Here is a 22630-nt window from a genome sequence, read left to right as displayed (position 1 = left end):
CATCCATTATCAGTCCCAGGCAAACCCGTTTAGAAATTCTGTAAAGGAATTACTCAGGAGGAGAGGAGATCGCAGTGATGCTGTCACCTCCTCCTCCACCCACACCCCCCATCGCTGCTCTTTAATTGGGCCGCTAATCAATTAAAGCCTGTGTGCGAAAAGATCGTCTGAGCCAAGTGCATAAATGAGGCTGGCAGTCGGATGTGTGGACACGGAGAGGAGACTCTGACTTGGTGTTTCATCCTGAATCATCTTAACTGACGTAGTGACTGAGATACAGGGTTTGTCTTGTGTAACATCCGTGTTATGGGGTCTGTGCATCAGGAGGTTTGTGACGTAACCATCACTTCCCCCTGAACTGGGACTTTTTGTGGTGTAAAAACTTTATTTTGAAAGCTGATGCCTCTGATAGAAACACACTTTCTATAAATGTTCCTGGTGAAAGTTCCTGCACTCGAAACGTAGGCACTGAAATAAGATAAGAATAAGAAGTCAACATCTATAAATATTTATCAAAAGCCAAAACTTTTATTTCGGGAAAATCAATCCGTTTAAATGTTTCTGTCACTTTGAGAGCAGAACTTCTTGATTTAAAGTTCAGATTTTGGAATGCTCTCACTCTCGTTCTCAAAAATTCCCAAAGTAAAAAAGAGAAGCAGCGTGATGAGAAGAGTGCAAGCGCCCAGGTTGAGCACGAGCAGAGTGAATCTGAGCAGAGTCCGGAAGTATCTGAGTGCGAGCGCAGGGTTTGAGTGAATCTGAGCGTTCAATCAATTAGTCCTGTTCTCAATCTGAGACCATGATCGTGATGAATGAGAGAAAAGGAAAACCCATAAGATCCTGATTCCCAGACGCTTCAGTGTTACTACCTGTACGTCTACTCTGGTTTCCTGACAGATCAAGATGCTGCTGCTGGTTTGATCGTTGGGATCTGGACCGTGAATGTTTGACATTCACACATCAGCCGCAGCCGAGCACTTAAAGAGCCGCATGACGTGTAGGGACTGACAATGTTGAGAAGCACGAGCGTCCATTTCCACAGTGATTAAGACCATTTAATAACTTCATCCTGCAAATCAAAAGGAGAGCGGGACGACTCCGGCGTCCGGACTCAGGCTAAAGCTGCTCAGTCGTCCACCTCCTGCTTTATTCTATGAAAAGATTAAAAGGCTGCAGAACCTATTGACTCAGATTCCTCCTGCAGGTAGAGAGTAATTAATGTAATTAGACCCTGTATCTCTGCTCAGGCCTCTTATCAAAGCTGCTTCTTTATCGCTCCTGGAAATTTTAATTAGAAAAATCTTTCTAATTAATGATTGAGCAAAACGTAAGTTAACTTCAAACAGTTGATTCCCTTGTTAATCGATGGCCGGAGGCACTAAAAGAGAAGAGATGGATTCACTGAAGGACCTAAAGCTCCAATAATCATTTCCATTATAGAGCAAAGTCACTGTGGTTCAGTCTCAGTGTTTCCAGCAGCTCTGGTAAAACCACAGTTCCCTACAGAACCAGCACCAGGCAGCAGACACACACAGATCCAGACATCAAGCTGCTGAAGAGAAAAGTAGCTTTGTGAAATCCTGACTTCCTCTGAATCAGAGCTTCTGAGACCATCATAGGCAGATTTTTAATCTTCTGCAGCAGATTCTAATGTAAACTCACGAACCCCTCAGTCCTGTGCTGGCTGCTGCAGCGTGTCGGGCGCTGCAGGCCGAGGGGCGGGAACGTAACCATGGTGCAGAAAGAACAAACAGGAAGCTCCACACCTCAGACACAACGAGAAACAGGATCCACAAAAGGAAACGAGAGCGCGCTGGAAAACAGCGATGGAGTAATTGTACATGTAAGTGAAGGATGCTGATACAGGGACGAGGTGTTAGATGTTCCTCACCGTGCTAAAGGCTGAGGGAGTGGTTGGTCTGTTTCCAGGAGCATCTCCATCACATCACCTGTGTCATGGATCAGAAAAACACGACGGGAGCAAAAACAAAAACTATCCCCAGACTCATTGTCAAGATCGTAGGAAGCAAACAAGTCAAGCAATTTATCCAAGAGCCAGATGAGTGAGTCTGATGATATATCAACATACATGTACATATCAAAATATATATAAATATCCTAAACTACAGATCAGAGGTTAAACCTTTAACTCATTTCTGAAGCACCGATGCTTTCACTGATTATGTTCTGGACAAATGCAGCTAATTTGGGCCTCGGATTAAAGCTGAATTTTTGTTTTAAGTTCACAACACTCACATTGTCCTGTTGTGTTTCTGCTGCAGAGAAACACATCAGACGTCAGAGGAAGCAGCAGCTGAGGCAGCAGGCGACAGCTCAGAGAAACCGGCAGCAAAACAAGAAGCGTCTCACAGTCGACAAGAGAACAGAGAGAACTCTGGGATGTGATCAAACAGTTTACTGATATTCAGAGGAAGTGATAACAACTTATTTACAATCTGAAGCAACTTCTATAACAGTTAGAAAGTGTTGTAAGGTACTGGAGAGTAAATAAGTACTTTTAGTGGAGTACTGCACTAGAGTTCAATATTCAGGTGCTTGTAAGTTATGGGGAACTGAAACTGACAAAATTAAAAGTCAATAGACAGAAATAAATACATGCAGAAATAAATAAACAAATAAAAGCAATTATAAATACATTTGGTGATTGATTGTATTTCTACATGTGTTAATTTATTCTCTATATTGTTGAGTCATTTATTTATTTTGCAGTTTTGGTGTATTTTAATATTTCCATTCTATGCAGCTTTATTAGAGTTGTTGTACTTTTTTATTCCACTTCATTAATTAAATATATTTGTTTCTAATTAAACAAAATAGGACCAAATAATATAATAACTTATAATAAGATAAGATATTAATCACTGGGAGGAAACATTCCTAATCTACACAGCTAACCCAGGCTTACCTTCACTTTTGGTACTTGTACATTAAGTGTTTTTTAGTAGTTTTACTCTTGAGTTGAGGGTTAAGAACAGAAGATGTTGCACGATGTGAATATGTGAATATGTGCTATACAGATCAAATTTGATAGATTTGATGTGTTTGTTTCCATACTTTCACTTGAGCTGAATTTCATGCAGGACTCAGTGTTTATATCTTATTTTTGAACTTCACTGGTGTCTCTCTCTGCAGGTTCCTGACAGGTCGTGTGTGACAGCTCCCAGTGGCGATCGCTCAGGTCCTACATTCACCCCAGGACTCCTCATGTCACTGAACGCAGAGAAGCTGCAGCACAGTAAAATATAAACTTAATAAAGTCTTCAGTAAAACAGGATTCATGTCATCAAAGTGTCAACAAGTCATCGCTCCTTGCATTATTACAAATAACTTACAAGAGCAGATTCTGTCATTTAGCAAGTACAGATGCTTTTTCTTTAAAACAGGTAAACAGTGTGATTGTTTTAATACAGAATTTAGTTTTAATACTACATTTCTTTTTATTTATAAGAATATGGGACAGGCTACTTAAAAAAACTTAATTCAGATTAATTAAGGATTCATTTCACATCCTATTTTAATCATGTGTAAAAGTTTTGCTTTTTAATCTCTAAATCAAAGTGTCTATTTCCTAATGAATAAAAAGCAGATTTGCAGAAATGCCTGAGCTACATCACAGATTTACTCAATTTTATTATATAAAAACTACAAAATAACAATGTGATTTTAACTTTCAATAGAAAAATGATGCATTAATTCCTGTTATTCATCTTGGTGCTGCCATGTGTTGTTACAGATTTATCACAGAAACCTTCTTCTCTGCGTTCCCCGAGGAACGGAACTGACAGAAGAACTGAAAAGGTTATTTTCACCTCCCGAAGGAAAAGAGCTCAATGTATACATGTTGAGTATATATTATTATATATATATATTTGATGATGACGTTCACAAATCATGTCGCGACCCTCCTTCTGTGACCTGTGTCCAGGGGGTCACGACCCCTGGTGTGCGAACCACTGCAGAGGAGTTCATGACCTTCGTCCATCTTTATAAACACTGATAGAAACAAATGAACCCACATGACACAACAAGCTTCTTCGCTTTTTTCTTTATTTTTTTGTAGCTTTTTGTATATTTGATATTTTTCCCTTTTTTCTTGCTATCCCTGCGTTTGGCACTAAATACTGAGGGGACATGTTAGATTGTTTTAAAACAAATGTCTATTCAAAGCCTTCATCTTGCGGCAAGCAAAGTATGAATACAGCTAATAAAAATAAAGGTTTACATTTGTCCTGTTTACTTTACACATAAAATAAAAACACTTTTGGACCCCCTCAAAAACGGGGGTATTAAAATATTTGACATTTGTATCACAAATCAATGTAATGAGACAAAAAATAAAACCTAAAAACTGTACAAAAATGATAAAATTCATTTTAAAAATGTCCTGCGATCAAATGATGCAAAGAGAACATTGCTCTGCTTTTACTGACCATGAACCGAATTCAAATGAAAGACAAGTTCATTTCTTCTGCTGGATGAAGTTCAGATTGACTTGATGTCGGACATGAGGGACCAGAGGGAAGTTGGGGTTTGGATTCACCACAGAACCTGATGAACGAGAGAATCAAAACAAAAAGTCAGGTCATTGTCAGCAGCGAACAAGTGAGGACCTATTTTTCTCAGCAGGAATAAAAACTGGAATTATCGTCCTGTGGTGGTTTTTTCTCCACCAGAGACGTATATGAGGTGACTTTGACCTTTGAACTCTTATCAGTTCATCTTTGAGCCCAAGTGACAACTGGTCAAAATTTGAAGTAACTCCCTAAAGGCAGACTTGAGATATCATGGTCACCTTTACCTTTGACCCCCCAAATCTGAGTCCTACACCTCTTTTACACCAACATTAGCAGGTTTGCTACATGTGGGTGAACCTGCTCAAATGTTAGCGCGTTTAATCAGTTCATCCTTGAATGTTTGAACCAAAATTGAAGAAATTCCCTCACAGGGTTCTTGAGATGTCATGGGATGAACAACTGTAAACATGTCTGACCTTGGGCCATGAAGGGTTTTCCAGGCTGGAAGCCTCCGTTGCCCTGCTGGATGAAGTTCTGGGGCATCCTGTAGGGCCACGATGGAGGCAGGGCGTACTGGGGTGTTTTATTGTGCTCCCACACACGAGAGCCTTGATTCACACCCACAAACTGGGCCGGGTGACCTGACTCTGTAGAGACGAGATGACAAATACACACTTGGTGACTCACAAACAAGACAAAGTTCAATAAAAGTTAAACCAAAACACACATACGTCCTCGTCAAATCCTCACCCGTGTAAAATGAGTGAAAATATTTTAAAAAGCAACTTAACACCTGAATTCAGCTTTGTTTCTGTGCGAATGAAAAGTTCCATGTAGGAAAAATCAGTTCATTTGTTGACTTACTTAAATGTTGAATTAAATCTGCTTTGTCACATTAGCTCGATGCAGCAGCTGAGGCTCCATAAACCTCTGAAGAATTGAACAAGTTAAAATTCCCACATCTTCCACAAATGAATTGGAGCTAAACCCCACAACAAATTGTGTTTTAGGATTGGGTCACTTAAAGTTTAGTGTACAAATTACACACTAGTTCCTGTAGCTGTATAATTTTTCCATGACAAATATCGTATGTTTGTATTAGTTTATATCTCTCAGGTCTTAATTTGTTGTCTATATTTGACTGATGTAAATTAACAATGTGTATTCTTATAAAACTATGTGACATCTTAAGTTTTGTCCAGTTCTCTCTTTTAAAAATGGTAAATGTCTAGATCTAAAAATAAAAACGAGGGAATCCGATGGACGTTCAGTAAATGACAGTAGAACTCAGAGCAGTGGAATTAGTGTGAAGTTGCTCTTTGAAGATACGAGAAACACACGGTGCCGCCACAGTTCACCCGTGAATACCTGACTTGACAACAGTGCCATTTCCCATTAGTGAGCCAGGTTGTGCCATGTGGTTGTGCCAGTGTCCTTCTCGTCCTGGCCCACCGATGCCCAGCCGCCCCCCCGCCGGCTGAGCGAAGATGATGCTGGGGTCGTTCAGGTTCATGGGACCGGGACTGACCCCTGAGCCTGTGGGACTCCCGTTCCCCGACGCAGAGCGCAGAGCGAATTTCAGGCCGGGTGGGGAGGGAGCGGGGTTAGAGGACGTGGCGAGGACCGGTCCATGGATGGGCCAGGAGGTGGAGGGGATGTGAACCGGGTGATGAGGCAGTCCCTGGGACTGGTGTTGGTGGGGGGGCAGAAGCCCCAGTGCGGTGAGCGCCCCCGGGTGGTACGGGCTTGGAAGAGGGTTGGGGAAGCCAAAGAGGGACAGGGGGACCTGGGGGTGAGCTGGCTGTTTCGGGGGACCAGCAGAACTGGTCTTACTGTGGGAGGACTGAGGAGAGCTGGAGGACTGGGAGGAACTCTGAGGGACAGCGCAGGGCTGTGGGGAGTAGGGCGGAGTCTGCCGAGTGTCCGACTGTCAAGAAGAAGAAAGGAAAAAGTATTAGAGTAAACAAAATGAAATCTTTTATATTCAATCATTCCAACGGGAGAACAATTCAAGTTGAAATAGTTTTATGAACATTTTACTTATGATTATGACAAATATTTGTTTTAGTCGTTCAGTGACTGCATTGTACAGAAAACATTAACTGATGAAAACTATCTCCTCACCATCTATCGCTTATTCTCACATTCTCAATAAACATCTTAAAACTTAACCTCCCTGGCAGAGGTAGTAATAAAGTGACTATGAAATATAATGTTTCACTCAGTTTACAGGAAGTTCCCTTTCACTGTATTTGGATGGACACAGACATCTCTAGAAGTTTACAGGAGAAGGTATTTTAATAATTCTTTGTAACGTGGACGTCCTGTTTGCTGTACTCACACACTCGGAGGGTTGTCTGGTTCTTCCAGGACAGTCTGCAGCCGCCTGCGGGATGGGGATGGACTGAGAGCTCACCATGGCTCGTACCATGTGAGGAACTGTGGAGAGCAAGCACTGTTATTCAACACTGGGGATCGTAATAAACTAAACTGATGTTTTAAAATGTGTGAATTAATGAGTGAGGCTGCTTTGACTTGTGAAGTAAGCTTCTACGAGTCTGTGGTCACCTGGTGCTCCGGCGGCCCTTTGTTTGAGGTGGCGGTACTCGGGACAGTCCCTCCGTACGTGACCCATGTCCCCACACAGGAAACAGCGTCTGTCCTTCGACTCGCGCTCCTCCTCTTTAATGTCCTCGTCTTTGTCGTTTTCCTTCTTCTTTATCCTGGAAAAGACAAAAACAGTCAGGGATACGTTAAATCTGAACGTATTTAACATTAGGTAAATAGTTAGTAGCTAGTTCGCAGTTACACATTAATGACCTCGGTTAGATTCACTCAGTATAATCTTGTTAGTAAAAATCCAACCAGTTAGAAATAAACCTTTTTTTCGTGTTAGAAGTTTTTCCCTCTGATTAAATTAATCGTAAGATGATGAAGTTTCCCTCGTTCTCTTTTTGAGAACGAACAAAATAGAATCTATATCCATTTTTAACATATTTATTCCTTCTCAGTGTTTTCTTGTGTCGAGAGAAACATTTCCCTGAATGAAGGATGGACAACCTGCGTCTTTTCGGACAGTCTTTCATGTAATGGCCAATCTTCCCACAGATCCTGCAGCATCTGTCATTGGGCGCCAACTCGCCATCTGTCAGCACCTTGGAGTCAAAGAAATAGTCCTGCAGCAGAACACGGGAGAGAGGGAGCAGATGTTTAAGATCAGGAATCAGGATCAGTTTCCTCAAGAAAAGGAGCAGACAGAATTAGATTATAACATTTAATCCGATTTTTTGGGAAGACGCACCACTTCAGTGCCGGGGATGGGGTAGAAAGGAGTTCCAAACAACTTCCTGCCATTTATAAAAGCCTTCATGATGAAGTTTGTCACTGCAGGAGGAAAAAAAAGAGTCAGCGTGAGGGACAAGGGGAGTTTTAAAATGTTTTATAACAAGAATTCAACAGCAGTTAAAAAGAAATCTAAAATAAAACGAGGATGCCGGTGTTGATGTGCAAAAACACATCATTTCCACAGAATTAAACGTCATGTCCCTGTTTGTACTGTGCTTGCAGGCAGGCACTTTCTGTGTACCTGCTGCACGTGAGCATTATGAGCTGGGAATATCTATTTGTCATCATGGCCGGACAGAAGCACTTACTTTTGCGAGAAACTCCAGCACCAAGATTATGATTCAAATCAAAGGGATCTGTGGAGAGGAACAAATGAATGAGAAGGACCGACGAGACTGAAGCAGGTAAAGACAATCAGCTGACCCGTGTCAGCACCTTCAATAGCGATGCATTTGCTGGTCCACTGTTTCTCAAACGTGGTGAGGCGTTTCCTTTGGCGGATGCTGATGACGTGTTCTTTGAAGTCGAACTCTTCCGTGTAGAAGCGCAGGAGGCCCAACCACAGCTCCCCAACCGACTCCGTGTTCGGCTGCAGCACAGAGAGACGCCGACGCTGCGTGGACAGAACAACACACACTGACTACAAACTTCAACAGCAACAGAGCGACAGGAAGGTGAGAAGACAACACTGCGTTGTGCGTAAATTTTAGTCATTGTGAAGTCGTTTTCATTAAACGCACCAGATCCTCAATGTTGTCAAAAAAGAAAGCATTCCAACCATCGACCATCCGCTCAGGAACAGTCTGCCCGTCAAAGATCTAAAAAACCATCATACAGAGATGATTCAAAACTAAAACACTTACAGGTACAGATTATTCATGATGCTGCAGTGATTAACCAGTGACAGATACCTCCTGCAGGACTGGAACGACTGGTGGCTGCCTCTGCTGAAGGAAGTAAAGCACCATCAGGATGTAAGCGTAAGATGATAGACTTCCTCTGGATGCATCTCCAATGTCACAGCGCTGTGAACACAGAGGCAGGTTAGAGACAGTTACACTGTGGTGTCTTGAAGCGCTCCTCGAAATCACAGGACATCCCCAAAAGACCAGTCGCACTGATCAGAGGGGGCACCAAGAGAAACCATCAAAACCTCAATACAGCTTTTGTTTATTAGTAGGATTATGCAAAAACTACAAAACCTATTTCCATGAGATTTTGTGGAGGAGTAAGACAAGATGCAAGTAAGAACCCATTCAATTCTGGTGTGGATCTGGATCAGGGGGCAGTTCCAGGAATGTTTTGGTTTTTCAACATTTGAGTAAAAAAATTAATGGATCTAGATGAAAAATCTGGATGTAGTAAATTTTAATATAGTTTGGTAAGAGGACTGTTGGGCCTTAGCAAAGTTATGTGGAATTCTTATTCCAAAAGTCTAAATGTTTGCCCGAACATACGAGTTTTCAAACCAAAAAAAGGACCAGCGGCGTTTCCAAACGTCTCCATTTTAGGAGCTTAAAAACACAGAGTAGTGTGGAAGTAGCCTAAGCTGTTCTCGTCAGGCAGGCAGAAGTGCTTAGAGTTGCTACATCAGTTAGTCCTCTCTGACATACCTTTGCAAAAACCTTCATTGTGTATCCAAGGAACTGCACACGTGGATCCAGGGCTGCATACGCAGCCAGCATTCTGGTGTTGTGTTGAGCCTACAGAGGCGATACATCCACATTTATTCACAGCACTCATCAGTAAACACGTAACATTCTGGTATGAAAACCTTGTTCACTCACCAGAGTGTTATAAAGGCTAATATCTCCCTCCAAACCACTCTGTCTGTGCTCAAACTTCACAATAGGCACTTTAGCTGTTGTAATAGGCAAGATGTTCCTCAAACCTGTGACGATGGAAAAAATAGAGCCGTTTTCAGACATGACCTGTAGGTAAAGTCCAGAGAATCGGGTACGGACTTTACCCGAAGTTTGCCGTTCACACATGCACAACACAGCAGGAGGTTCACAACAGCAACAAATCCTCTGCATTATTCAGGCGAGAGGTGGAGCAGCCGGGTAAAGCAGACGGAGACAGGAAGTGACGCATTAACTCCGCTGTGGAGATCATGTGATCATGTTTACATCACCCCGACACCACCGTGAGCTCTTACCACAAACTCTCTAGACAACTTTGTCTGTGTTTTCTACGATTGTGTAACCGTCTTTTCACCAGGAGATGTTTGTTTTCTTTTGTATTTTATTCATTTTTGTTGTGTGTGGTCTCAAATTAGATTCTCCTGACTTTCTACGGACATTATACTACTCACTCTGACTTTTGCGTTTACACATGCACCTCCTCTGGAGAAAATGCGGAGGATCTGCAGAGTTCAGTGCATGTCTGAAAGCAGCTTAGGAGATCACAGTCTATCAGGTCCATACTTGACATACATCACATTTTCATGAAGCGGTAGAGAGATATGTTCACGGTGAGTTCACCTGTATGCTTCTTTAGCACCTTTGCAAGACCTTCAATGATCTCTTTGCAGTTCAGCTTCTGTTAAGACACAAGTGTCAGAAAACCGGTGTCACGTCTCTGATCCGCTGAGGAAACGTTGAGTTGAGTCAAATGTCGGAGCTGTTGTGTGTTTAGTTTTCTCTACCTCGGCAGTTTCATGACCCTCCAGCGTCATGCAGATGTCCAGGTCACTGTCGCGGAAACCAAAACCATTTTTGGAGGAACCAAACAGGCAGAGCTGAGCTTTATCTGCGGGTTCAGATACAGGAAGAGATTTAGATTTCTATTATTAACCTTCAGTTGTTTCTAAACTCTGTTAAAACAAAACCTGCAGATGTTTCACACTACATGGGAATCATTTTGTCTTGTTAACTGCTGGAAAGCTTTTAACTTGAAATGAACTGAGGAAGCATCAACAGTAAACAACGACTGCAAATTAACACCACAAACAGGGAGACAACAGCAGAGGCAGTAAAATATGTCACTGCAGACACACATTAGAAGAAAAGACCTGGTTCTCTCTTCAGAGATGAACGTTCTGGAACATATGTCGAGCTGTATTTTAACCTCAGTGCTCACCATTGTACTCCTTCCTGATAAACCTCTCCAGGCCTACGAGGATCTGCTCCCTCTTCTGCTGCTCTACAGGTGTTGGGGACAATTCATCTATAAACAGCAGAGCAGGAAACAGTCACACAGAGACAATTAATTCAGGCAAACAAAATAATGTGCATCAGCAGCTGTTTGGGTCTATTTAATATTTAATATTTAATGATTCTAGGTTCAGAAAATGTGCCCTGTTTGTTTTTCTTCATAATTGTGGTAAACTGAGGATTTGGAAAAAAAAAGACATTGAAGATGACAAGATTTAATCTAGAAAATAATCTGCAGCAAATCAGTAAGGACAATAAATAGTTTTACCCTTAAAATCACATAATATTGATAACACTGGTTCAGTGATATAGGTTTTCAAGTTCAGAGAAAAGCCGAGAACACTTTTTGCACAACTCATTTTAGAGTCTGACCAAATTTCATTGATTAAATCAACTTGTTTTGTGCTTTTCGTGTCCAGTGATACTCAAAAGTAGAAGAGATCACATTCTGTATGAAAATGTCAATTATCAGTTTCATAATGGCAGTGAATGTTTACGTTTTCCTAAAGAGAATATAAAGTGAGAGAAGAGTCAGAACTGCCCTGTTGCCTACGTACAGAAGCACAGTTTACAGAGCCCGTCGAGAATATCTCTGAAGCGCTCGTTCATGGGAGGCAAAAGCTTCAGCTCAATCTTCTTAAAGTCTTCGGGGCAATCGTCCTTCAGGTGACCATCTCGTTTGCAGATGCTGCAAACAACAGTAGGAGGCTGGAAGGGGAACAAAGTTTGTATATAAAATGACAAAAAGTCCCAAATGTTGTGAACTTGACCATTTACAAAAACTCACTGACAAAACATTGTGACATGTTGAGTAGTTTGAAAATAACATTTCTTAAGGTTGATCACAGAGCACGTTCATAGCAACAACAACTGGTTCTCCAGTTTGAGGTCCTGCGAACTGAGTCAACTTCACCGGACATTGAATAAACAGATGTGCAGCAGCGGCGGCGCAGCTTCAGGGTTCTGAGGACTGAGTCTCGCTGCCAGTTTCAGAAAGAAAAGCTGCAACCAGCACTAACACAGGACAAGCAAACATTTTTAAAACTGTTTGAAATGGCCACTGCACTAGTATAAAATATAATTTACAGAATTTAGTAAGTCTGGCTGACTATTTATTATACATTATATTACTTAAATAAAGGGAAAATGGTGTTTAACATTATTACCTTCCCACCAGTGAAAATCATCTTGTCAAACACATAGTGCAGATCCTCCGATGAAACATTCTCCTCCTTCTCTGAATCATCGTTTTCCTCCTCCCCCTCCTTGTCACTGTCCAGCAGGCCGTTGGGGGAGAGTGAGGGTCTGTTCCCCTCATTGAGAACCATGTCCATGAGGCTGGCATCTAAAGTCCTCTCGTCCTTCTTTTTGGACGAATCTGAACCATCTTCATCGTCGCTCTCAGGCTCCTCATCCTCCTTCAGCCTCTGACTTCTTTCACCTTTCTCTTCGTCTTCCTCCTTGTTCACAGATGCTGCCTCCTTCCTCTCGGCCCCTTCCAGTTTCGCACCTTGCTTGCTGACTCCTTTGCTTCTCTGCGGGCCCCGGTGACCCCGTCTCTGAGGGCACGCAAAGTATTTGTAAGCGGAGCGGAAGCGCTCCTGGATGTACTCGAAAACCATTTGGCTGTTCAAGCTTCGTGCAACATTCCTCTTCAAGGCAAACGGATCTAAAAACAAAAAGGACAAAGACACAGAGTGAAGTTCTGTTTTTTTCTTAAAGCCTTTATAGATGAAATTTCCAACAGAGAGGTCTCCTACCTTCAATAGCGAGCCTGCGGCGAGGCCAGTTCTTGGTTTCTCTGGAGAGGAGTACCTTTAAGCGGATGCTGATGATGGATTCTTCAAGCGCAAACTCCAGTGTGTAGAAACGCAAGAGCTCCAACCACAGCTGGCCCAACGTCACACCTTTACCCAGGTCTAAGGTTAAGCGGGTCTATGAGGGAAGGTAACTGAGGGTTAGTTAAAAGCAGACTGAGAAGAATAATCAATACAGCCCTTCATAAGAGTATGATGAGAATTCTAAATCCTCATACTGTGGGTGCTGTATTGTGACTCACCAAACCCTCAGAATAATGAGAATCATCAAGTTTGCTCTTCTCCAGTTTGGATCTACTTTCTCCTCTGGCCTCGTTTCTGTTCTCCCCTCGTCCGTCTGTGGAGCTCGGAGGTCTGTGCTCCCATCGCACAAACATGTCCAATGCAATTCCAGTTAGATGATACTCATCCACGTGTTTCACATCGAAGCCTTCGATCTGAAAACGCAAAAGAAAGTAAAGCTATCAGAGAGAATTGTTCAAAAACATGACTGTTTTTAAAGAGCCAGTTTCCAGAACCAAAATGATACCAATGTACTAACGCACATCATACTGATAACTTTACCCTATCACTAAATGCCACAGGGATAAAAAAAATCACTGCAGATTTGTGACAATGATTTGGTGCAGGCACATTCTGAGAAACGTAGCTCATGCAGGTAGTTCCTTCAGAAGACTCGACAAACCTGCTCCTCCTTTCCGTATTTAGACTCGTACATACCACACTAATGGGGCCTCTGCTGCCGGTTATAATAGTACTATAATTAGACAACCGTCTATAATTAGACTGAACTATTATTCAAAATCAATACTCGACATTTAGCTCAAACATCAAAAATCGAACTCAGATTCTTGTACAGAATTAAAGGAGTTTGTCATCTACCAACTGTAAAACTACTGAGCAGCAACACTTAGCAGTTAAACCCTGTGTTTCACAGCGAATTATTAAAGTGACGCATTTTTCGTATCTATCGAAGTCGAGCAGTTAATTAGATCTAGAAGCTTCATATCCTGAATTAGCTTCACTGTTGTCAAAATCTATTCTCTGCAGATGCCGTGCAGCGCAGCTACTGATTCACGTGTGAATGGTCCGATCCGTCTGGTTTAACCAGCACAACAGGAAGCTGTGACGCTCCCCAGGTAGAGTCATGACACTTACTTAGAAATACATACTGGCCTCGGGATGCTATTTATTGGAATTACTCAATCTTCAACAACCTGTGGTCTGACATTTAACACATGCTCTAGCAGCAACTCGTCGCACCAAAAGCCTGAGGCGCCAAAAAACAACTACACTCGTTTTGAAGAGAAAATCTAGAGGAGAGAAAATCTCACCTACACTTAAATATTAAAGAGGCTTTCTTCCTGCTCTGCCCTAAAAAATAACTGCCAATTATATCAAAACACCTTCTATCTTTTATGCCAGAAATGATAAATGCAATCCTAATTAACAAGATCATCTTCATTACACCAGGCTGTGACATTAACACTATCAAGTTTATTTTCTGAGATATGTTTTGAATTTCAATGCATTTCTCCTGCTTTATAAACTCAGGAGACCTTCCATTTATAAAAAGAAGATGATTTCTCATTTAAAAAAAGGTCATGAACCACAAATATTGGGGAGCAGGCAGGACGGCACTAAATATAAGTTAAGTTAGAAATTCACACAAATGTCACTCACAGGGAATTGCTATTATGTAGAAGTAATTAAAGTATGCAGCCAGAAAGATAAATGAACAAATATTTACACTTACTATTTTTCCATTAAAATCGGTATGTCTCTGTCTATGAGCAACTAAATGTGACACATGCTGAGGGGATCCAGGCCTGGTGGGATACGTCCCTCCAGGGAGTTCTGGGTCGACCCCTGCGTCTCCAACCAGGTGGGAGCACCCACATCCTGATAAGAGGCCTGAACAAATCTAACAGGCTCTTTTCAAAAAGGAGCAGCGGTTCTACCCTGAACTCTTCACTCTTTAAAACCTCATTCTTTTGGTCTCTACCACTCATTCATTCATGTGTTTAGAAAAAGGATTAAAAAAGTAGAAACGCTGAGTCGCCGAGAGGATGAGGTGTCAACCTTTGTTACGTGTCATTCTCCATCTTACTCCCTCCTCATTTCCTGTTATCTCTCTACTTTCAGCTACTGTATAAGAATAATAAAGAGAAAGAAAAATAAAAGCTATCTGCTGAGGAGGGTGGAAACAGAGGAGTCCTGAAGAGTGCAACACTTCACCTACCCAGCGGCCCAGGTAGACGGGGAGGATGGGCTCTTTCCTCTGCTGCAGGAAGAAGATAACCATGAGGGCGAAGGAGTACGAGGGAATGCCACCTTCAGACTGGCAGTCGATGTGACACAGCTGCAGAGATCAAAACAAATAATTGGTTCAATTATAAAATGATCACTTGTTATACTGTTAACACTAAGTCCATTACACAAAACAGTTCATTTTTCAGTGTTTCTTTCCTCTTATGTGTTCTTAAGTTTTTTTTGTGAATGTAAAAAGTCAAAAATCCTCCTTTGAAATCCAACGTGTCAAGTATCATTGAAAGACTCTTTAAAAAGCAAGTTTACAAAAGAACTCAGACCTTAAGCATTTGCTGCAATGTGCAGGAAACTAAAAAAAAACACTAAAACCCACTTGAATATCTTTATCCTTTCTATTTCTGCTGAGGTGTCAGTCGCTCGCTGCCTTACCCTTGCCCAGTAGCGGAAGGCCAGCACCAGGGGGGCCAATCGGGGCTCCAGTTTAACCAGGGCTGCCAGGTGATTGGTGGTGAGGCAAGCAATGTCATTACCTGCACTCACTTTACAGATCAGGCCGCTGCACGGAGGTAAAGAAAGACAGCAATGAAACGCTGGAGAAAACATTATTAAAAAGGAAGTTATGTTTTCATTGTTGGTGGTCTGTTAGCAAGAATAAACTAAAACTGCTGAACCGATATCATTGAAACTTGGTGGAAGGGTGGGGTATGAGCAGAGGAAGAATTAATTCACTTTTGTAGCTGATTTGATTAAGATGGAATTCTTTCTTTTTCTTTCTTTCTTTCTTTCTTTCTTTCTTTCTTTCTTTCTTTCTTTCTTTCTTTCTTTCTTTAACATTGCAAGTGAAGAAATAAAGCAGAGATCTTCATGCAATAATCTGGTATATTTAGAAGGCTGATATCTACTGAGTGCCATTCTGGTTCTTGTTAATTGTTAATTAATTCTGTATTTTACTGCCCACTTGTGGCAGTAGCAGGCTGTTGACTCTGGATATTAACTTGACTTTCAGCCAATGCTGCTCATTGTTGAAGGTCTTACAAGAAACTTTTTTTGTTGATCTCGGCGCCTCTGTGGACCAAAGCGGTGGCGTTTCCACTGTGACCCGTTTTAAAAACCTCGGTCCAGACATGTACATTTGTTTTGGAAGGAGTTTTTTTTTTTTTAAAAGACACAAATACTGAACATATTCATATAAAAAATGAATACACATAAAATATGAACCCATTTGTAAGTAAAGACAATCTTCTAACAATATTATAACTGATTGAACATAACCATTGAGCATTAAATACATTTATTCAGGTACGAAAACCACACTTTCCTCTCCTCTTATTGTGGGCAAATGGAGACATCTCCCCAGTCTCATTCACCATTTTAGTTCATAAAGAGGCAGCAATATTGAAATAAGGCCATTTGATTAACCAGTTAAAAACTCCTTGTCGGGGCTTTAATGTCATTTTCCTGAATGCGACCTAAGGCTGGAGCGTGACCCTCTCAGCTTATGGTAAATATTTTGAAGATCCCCGTAGCAGGGACCAAGTTGTAGTCATAAAATGTCCTTTTCATATTCAACAATTTTAAAGTTGAAAACAAATATATTATTATAATAACAATTATAATATAATAACTACATACTGCAAACTATAACTTAAGTAAACTCCATTTCTTGGTATGTATGAAAATATGACAACTAATTAAACACTAGGGAATATAAATAAAAAAAACACTGTGCATTGGTGCATTGAAACCAACACTCACCTGATTGCGTCCCGACAGAAAACTGCAGGAACTTTGGCATGAAAATCTGACTCCACCTCAGAAAATTCAGCTGAAGAGGAGAAACGAAACTGTGAAAATGAACTTCAGTAAACTTTTAAAAACACAAATTAACTGCAACAACTCGGGACAATAATTATGGATACGGTCTTAAAGGATTAAAAATGTATACAAGATTAACGTAGATTATGAATTTCTAAGCAATGCATCTTGAAAATGTTCTGCTGTGTCCTCATTTCTTGCAGCTTGCAAACACCACCTGACACATGGACTTACAAGGCAACCCCATGAATTCCAGATCAACAAGAGGAGCCGGTTTGAGCCCATGAATAACATGTAATTAAGTCTGATGTCTTAAGTACAACTGTAAAAGCACTCACGGCTTCTTTTGAGGATTTCCAGCACTTGAATCAAGACCTCAGGTTGTGTCATCTGGACGGACAGAAGTAATTAAAGAAGGTGAGAATGATTGACATGTTATTACAGAAAACACTTTCTTTGTTTCGTGAAACACTAGAAGCTGACTCACTGAGGGAGGGTGTGTGACATCAATATTGATATCACTTGACTTGAAGGCAAATCGCGTGAGACATGAACCATAGAGACGGAGACAACAAGCTGCAAAACAGAGGAAAAGATATTTAGGAAACATGCACTGTCTAAGCTGCATATATAAATGAACTGATCTGGAACAGTCATCCTGAAGAGGGCAGCAGAGTATGTGGAAACTTCTTGAGGCAACCTCAAGAACCAAAGGCTTTAAACACAATTTTATTTACTGTATTTATTTGTTTATTATTTAATACATCTTGGACTGTTTTATAGATAGATCACTTTATTATATTATAAATATTCATTCTTATATTAACACACTAACAATAAGAATTGTTTTCAATCCTACATTTTCATCTGTTTTTACTCCTCACAGCATTTTATGATATTATCTTGTTCTCGTCTCTGTTAGTATTTTATGATTTAATCTTGATTGATAGATTCCCGCTGGCTGTTGCCATCTCTGAAGAATAACCGGACAGAGGATGAGGAAGGTCTCATTTCAGAAAGACTTTAAATTCAAACGTTTGTCAAGACACTTCCTTTTTAACACTATACAGACAAAGCTGAACGACATCACAGCATACAACCTGAGAGATGCTTCTTTATGATCTCCTCCATCTTGATGACCACAGCCTTCCGAACTTCAAAGTCTTCCTCTGAGATCCCATGCTGTCTTGCTGTTTCTATGACGGCCACGTCCACAGCCCTGAGCTGGGCTGCGGAGGGCGGCGGCAGAGCACGCAACTCGTTCTCCTCCTGTTTTTCCTGAGCAGAAAATATAAATACCTCAATCCTAAACCTTTTCTTTCCTAAGAGCATTAATAAAGTTTAAGTCCGAGGACAGCCAACACAAAGTAATAATACCCGTACCATGATGTTCTTCTTGTGTCTCTTCTCCTTGATGTGTTTGTGTGCTCCTTGAATGTTCTCAATGTGCACAGAACAGAGCTTGCATAAGTATTGATAGTTTGGGTACTCAGGGGACTGCTGTCAAAAAAGAGGAAGAAGCAAAAACCATCAGTTGTTATGTTCTCTCGCAGTTTGTAGATTTTGTCATCCAGACAATCAACACCATATTCATTAACGATGAAATGCCTTTTCCAGCACTCCTAGTCTGCAAAAAATACTTTAAAGTAGCGTTTGAGACGATGATTGACAATCAAAGCAATGGGAGAGATATTAAAGCAGATTACAGCAGATTTTCATTGAGGAAAACAACACTGAAAAGGATTCTGATCCAGACGATGTTCCTGCTGAGCTGCTGACCAAGGCTCAGTCGGTAAGAGACATGTTTGAGGGAGAGGAGGCAGGAGTGGAGGCATCTCCACAAGTTGGCCAGATTTGCAATATGCACCTGAATAAGCATGAGCTGATGTGGAAAGATTCTGCTAAAAACAACCACTTCTGCACTTGTGTTTTTCCCCTGATGTGAAAGTCTGAACATCTTTTAAAGACATGTGTATGTTGAACCATTCATATGTACAATCATACGTAGATATTTGAATTTCATAGTCACTTTGTTTTTGTCCAATTTTGACTTTAACTAAATGAGTTAGAATAGTTATGCGATAGAGACCAACTGTCACCTGACAGATGCCCAATGCCTCCCAGGCGTTTCCTGTACATCAGGTATACATGGATAAGCTACTTACTTTGAGCAGTCGGTGGATGTAGTCTCTGTAGAGGCGCTCCTCCGCCTGTCGGAGGCCCAGCTGTTGCTCTGTCAGGGGTCTTTCCTCCACGGTGGGTCTCACCTCTGTGGCCTCATCAGACTGATGCATCAATGCTGCAGCTTTCACCCCCCCTACAAACAGCCAAGAACATGCAGTTTACTTGACCCACATTTGGTGATGAAGAAACTACCATCTCAGGGAAATCATTGTGCAAACCTACCATGGGACTTTTCCTTTGCAGGAGTTATAACGGGGCTCTTGCCCTGCACTGCGAGGCCCCCCTCAGGTGTACCAGTCACAACAGGAGAGGTAGTCTCTCTGTTTGCTGAGGGGCTGCTGTCTGCAGAAAAAGAGGCCCTGGAGTCAGGAACCTGTGTCGACAGTTGCTGTTGTGAGTTTGCCCCTTTGCCTCTCTCTCCAGAACTTGTTCTTCCAGTCAGTCTATTCAGCCTGGTCGGCCGTCCTCTCCTCTTTTCCTGGGGAGTGTCTGTGGTATTTTTGCCTTGCCCACGGCTACCCTGGCTGCCTATAATCTGGTCATCCTTCGCACTGGTGAGGTGTTCTTTGCCGCGAGGTGCAGGTTTGGGGCCCTCTCTCTGCGCAGGAGCTTCTTTATAGGACTTCTCGCTGGACAAAGCTTTGGCTCCTCTCTGAGTCTGATTGACGGATTTTACTGGACCTTTGGACTCATCCATCCCTCCTGTCCAGCTGCTGCTGCTGTCCCTGGTGGAGTCAACACCACGCTGAGGATTACCAGGCAGGCAGGGCACCTGAAATCTAGGTTTTAAAAAAACAAACCAGGGCTATCAATCTAAGTAGTCGGAGAAACACAACACAAAGCATTGAGACAGCCTGTTCTGTTTGTTTTACCAATTCAGTTGAAGATTCAACGTTTTAACATATGAATACATTTATCAATTATCCAAACAGCTAATGGAAAAAACTTCCTGTACCTTAATTAATGAAATACTTCTTTCAGATATACTGTCATTAATCAAACAATGGCAGTGGAGAAGTAATGCAAGATTATAGGGGGAAATTAAAAGGTTTTTAAATGCATGATAAAAAAAAGGCCTGGTTGATGTTTGTGTGTCAAAGACTGAGACGAATTAGGGGACAGCAAAAGTCACTTGCTTAGTTTTCAGTGCCTGGAGCAGCATTAACGCGACGGCAGGTACATCTTTGAAAACTATTGCAGCCGCAGTCGAATTGAACTGTAATTAATATATATACTTATAAAAAGGAGAGCGGCACAAAGTCTACACAGTTTCTTTATGACACTTCTTTGACATTGCTTGTAATAAAGAGCAGAGTTGATACTGTTAGCAGAATTAGTCAGTGACAGAGTGTAATGGCAACAGTTCTGGTGACTGATTAATAGCTCGAGAGCTGTTTCTCTTGCATGTTATTATGTAATGACACTTCTTTGGGCTTTCAGAATATGAAAGGGGGATTTTTCTTAAGAATGTGTTATATTTCAAAAGCTAAACCTTCAGTTGATAGATCAAAATCAGAAGATAAATAATAATTGTTAGTTTTAGCCAAAATACAGATTTACCAAGGTCTGTTGAAGAATTCATCAAATTCTTTACTCTAAGTAAAATTATAGGGGTGGGCGATATGACCATAAATATATTTCACTGTATTTGTCAGAGTTTGCATGGGGATGGTATTATATCACAGTATTACTTTATTTTCAAGTTTTGGGAGCAGAACCCTATCCTGCAAGGTGATATCCTTCCATCTCTTACTAGTCTTGTCGTATATGGCGTGGAAGCGGTAAACGATGCCAGGAGTGACACCGGTGTGGTTTTGGGACGTGCTCTACTAGCGCTGGCTGTCTGCATGCTGGATTTAGCCTGGGTGCAGGTAGCCTCCTCACATTCACAGTGTGTTAGTTTTAAAGTGCCGCTTTCAAACAAAAACTTAGTGGTATGGACGTGGCATCGGAGGCGGACCACAAGATTCAAACCACTCATCTGCACAAATAATTGGAAATCCTGATTGAAGTTTGCCAAGAGGTACGGAGATGAGCCGCAAAGGCTCTGAAACAAAGTGTTCTGGACTGAGGAGACCAAGATAAAGTTCTTCCAAAGTCACTGAAAGGCCAAAGTGTGGAGAAAGAGAGGATCTGCTCATGATCTAGAACATACAAGTTCTTCTGTGAAGCTTGCTGTGGTGTCATATCTGGACCTGTGTTCTAATCTTTACACGTAAAACTCACGCTGGGAGCAGCAGAATGAATTCACAAGTCTACAGAAACATTTTGTCTGCCAGTTTACAGAGAAGTGATGCAAACCTCATCATGCAGCACGACAATGACCCACTAACACAACAAAGGGCTTCATCAGGGGGAAAAGGGGAAGGTTTTCCAACGGCCAAGTCAGTCGCTGAACACAACAGAGCAGCGTTTCACCTCCTGAAGAGGAGACTGGACTGAAAGAGGCAGTGAACAGCTTCACTAATGAAGAATGCCACAGTTTGGTGAAGTCGGGGGGGCTTGACAGGCTTGACAGTTATTGCGGCAAAGCTTATGCAACCAAATATTAAATGTTTTTACTTAAAGTTACGTTAAGACCAACTGCTCCTTTACTTTTGCTCAGACAAACGTGGTGTGATGCAAAAGATTCAAAGTCTGAAGCCGTAAAAAAAAAACAGGAAATAAAACCTGAACTCTTATCTGATATTATCATCATCTTTGGGGGGTAAGAGGTAGGTTCAGGTGAGACTTAAGTAAAAACGTGAAAGTACACACGTATCCTCCATAAATGTTCTTAAATGTTAAAAGTAAAAGTACTAATAGTGCAGAAAGATGGCTCCTTTTTGGGCTTTTATTATTATTATTGCTGTTATCATTCTTATTATTATAAGCTAATGGAGGAAGTGTACAAGTACTGCAGTAACCGAGGTACTTTCCACAGCTGCTGAACACCAACACGTCCCATGTGCAGAGAAGCGGAGCCGTGCTGGTGAGTTTGACCCGGTTCACTGGTGGTACTGGTCGTGACTGGGAGGTGTTGGAGCCGAGTGAGGCTCAGGTGGGACGGAGGGGGGGGATTCGACACAAACCAAAGCACACGGAGAAGATCGACTCAAACAAACGCTCACCATTAAAACCAGAAGAGGATCCCCGCGTTGTGTGAAGGGTTCCCCGGGTGACACCCAGGCGGCTCTCCGCTCTCCGCTCGGCCGACACCTCCGCTAGCTGCCCCGGCTGAGCTAGCTGCAGTTAGCCGCTGAGCCCCGGTCCGGGCTGTGATAATAAATAATCCCGGAACCGAGTGGTTAAACCCACCGAGGAGGAACGCCCGGTGCCGACACGACCCGCAGGAGCTGGAGTGAAGTCGCGGTGCCGCCGGGAAGCTGCTGTGGTGTCACGGTCTAACTGCCTCCGCGCGGCTGCTCCTCATCTTGTTTTCCTGATCCCACGGCCCCGCTCACAACAACCGCCGCCATGTTAGTTCACCACCGCGCTGCATGCTGGGAGTTACAGTGGCGATAAAGAG

At 42.0% G+C, this 22630-nt stretch overlaps 1 protein-coding gene across 3 annotated transcripts; it reads right to left on the bottom strand.

Annotated features, from left to right (window-relative positions):
• Nucleotides 1–4051: 4051 nt before the first annotated feature.
• tut4 (terminal uridylyl transferase 4) lies at nucleotides 4052–22616 on the bottom strand. Of its 3 annotated transcripts, none has more exons than XM_035176473.2 (30): nucleotides 22233–22616; nucleotides 19345–19901; nucleotides 19104–19255; nucleotides 18322–18438; nucleotides 18039–18216; nucleotides 17426–17514; nucleotides 17277–17328; nucleotides 16879–16948; nucleotides 15553–15679; nucleotides 15095–15214; nucleotides 13095–13289; nucleotides 12796–12970; nucleotides 12202–12704; nucleotides 11593–11743; nucleotides 10962–11048; nucleotides 10528–10631; nucleotides 10364–10421; nucleotides 9668–9771; nucleotides 9494–9583; nucleotides 8792–8905; nucleotides 8621–8698; nucleotides 8316–8493; nucleotides 8189–8236; nucleotides 7837–7919; nucleotides 7596–7711; nucleotides 7104–7258; nucleotides 6877–6974; nucleotides 5904–6462; nucleotides 5012–5182; nucleotides 4052–4569 (listed from the first exon to the last, which is right to left on the bottom strand). In XM_035176473.2, exons 2-30 carry the CDS (start codon nucleotides 19817–19819, stop codon nucleotides 4481–4483), a joined length of 4536 nt encoding a protein of 1511 aa, XP_035032364.1. In that variant the 5' UTR covers nucleotides 19820–19901; nucleotides 22233–22616; the 3' UTR covers nucleotides 4052–4480. The 3 variants fall into 3 exon arrangements, with proteins under 3 accessions (XP_035032364.1, XP_035032366.1, XP_035032365.1); XM_035176475.2 differs by having other exon boundaries at nucleotides 6369–6462; XM_035176474.2 differs by having other exon boundaries at nucleotides 18322–18435.
• Nucleotides 22617–22630: the final 14 nt, after the last annotated feature.

The sequence above is a fragment of the Hippoglossus stenolepis genome, chromosome 14, assembly GCF_022539355.2.
Source record: "Hippoglossus stenolepis isolate QCI-W04-F060 chromosome 14, HSTE1.2, whole genome shotgun sequence".
Lineage (NCBI taxonomy): Eukaryota > Metazoa > Chordata > Actinopteri > Pleuronectiformes > Pleuronectidae > Hippoglossus > Hippoglossus stenolepis.
The sequence above is the reverse complement of the archived record's forward strand: the minus strand, read 5'-3'. Positions and strand labels throughout refer to the sequence as shown.

Excerpts from the sequence above, each read along its gene's own strand:
- tut4 (XM_035176473.2), bottom strand. The coding sequence starts at position 19,819 with ATGGATGAGTCCAAAGGTCCAGTAAAATCCGTCAATCAGACTCAGAGA. Across the intron at positions 16,949-17,276 it reads GGAAATCCTCAAAAGAAGCC|CTGAATTTTCTGAGGTGGAG; the intron begins GTGAGTGCTTTT and ends TCTCCTCTTCAG. Across the intron at positions 8,237-8,315 it reads CAAATGCATCGCTATTGAAG|ATCCCTTTGATTTGAATCAT; the intron begins GTGCTGACACGG and ends TCCTCTCCACAG.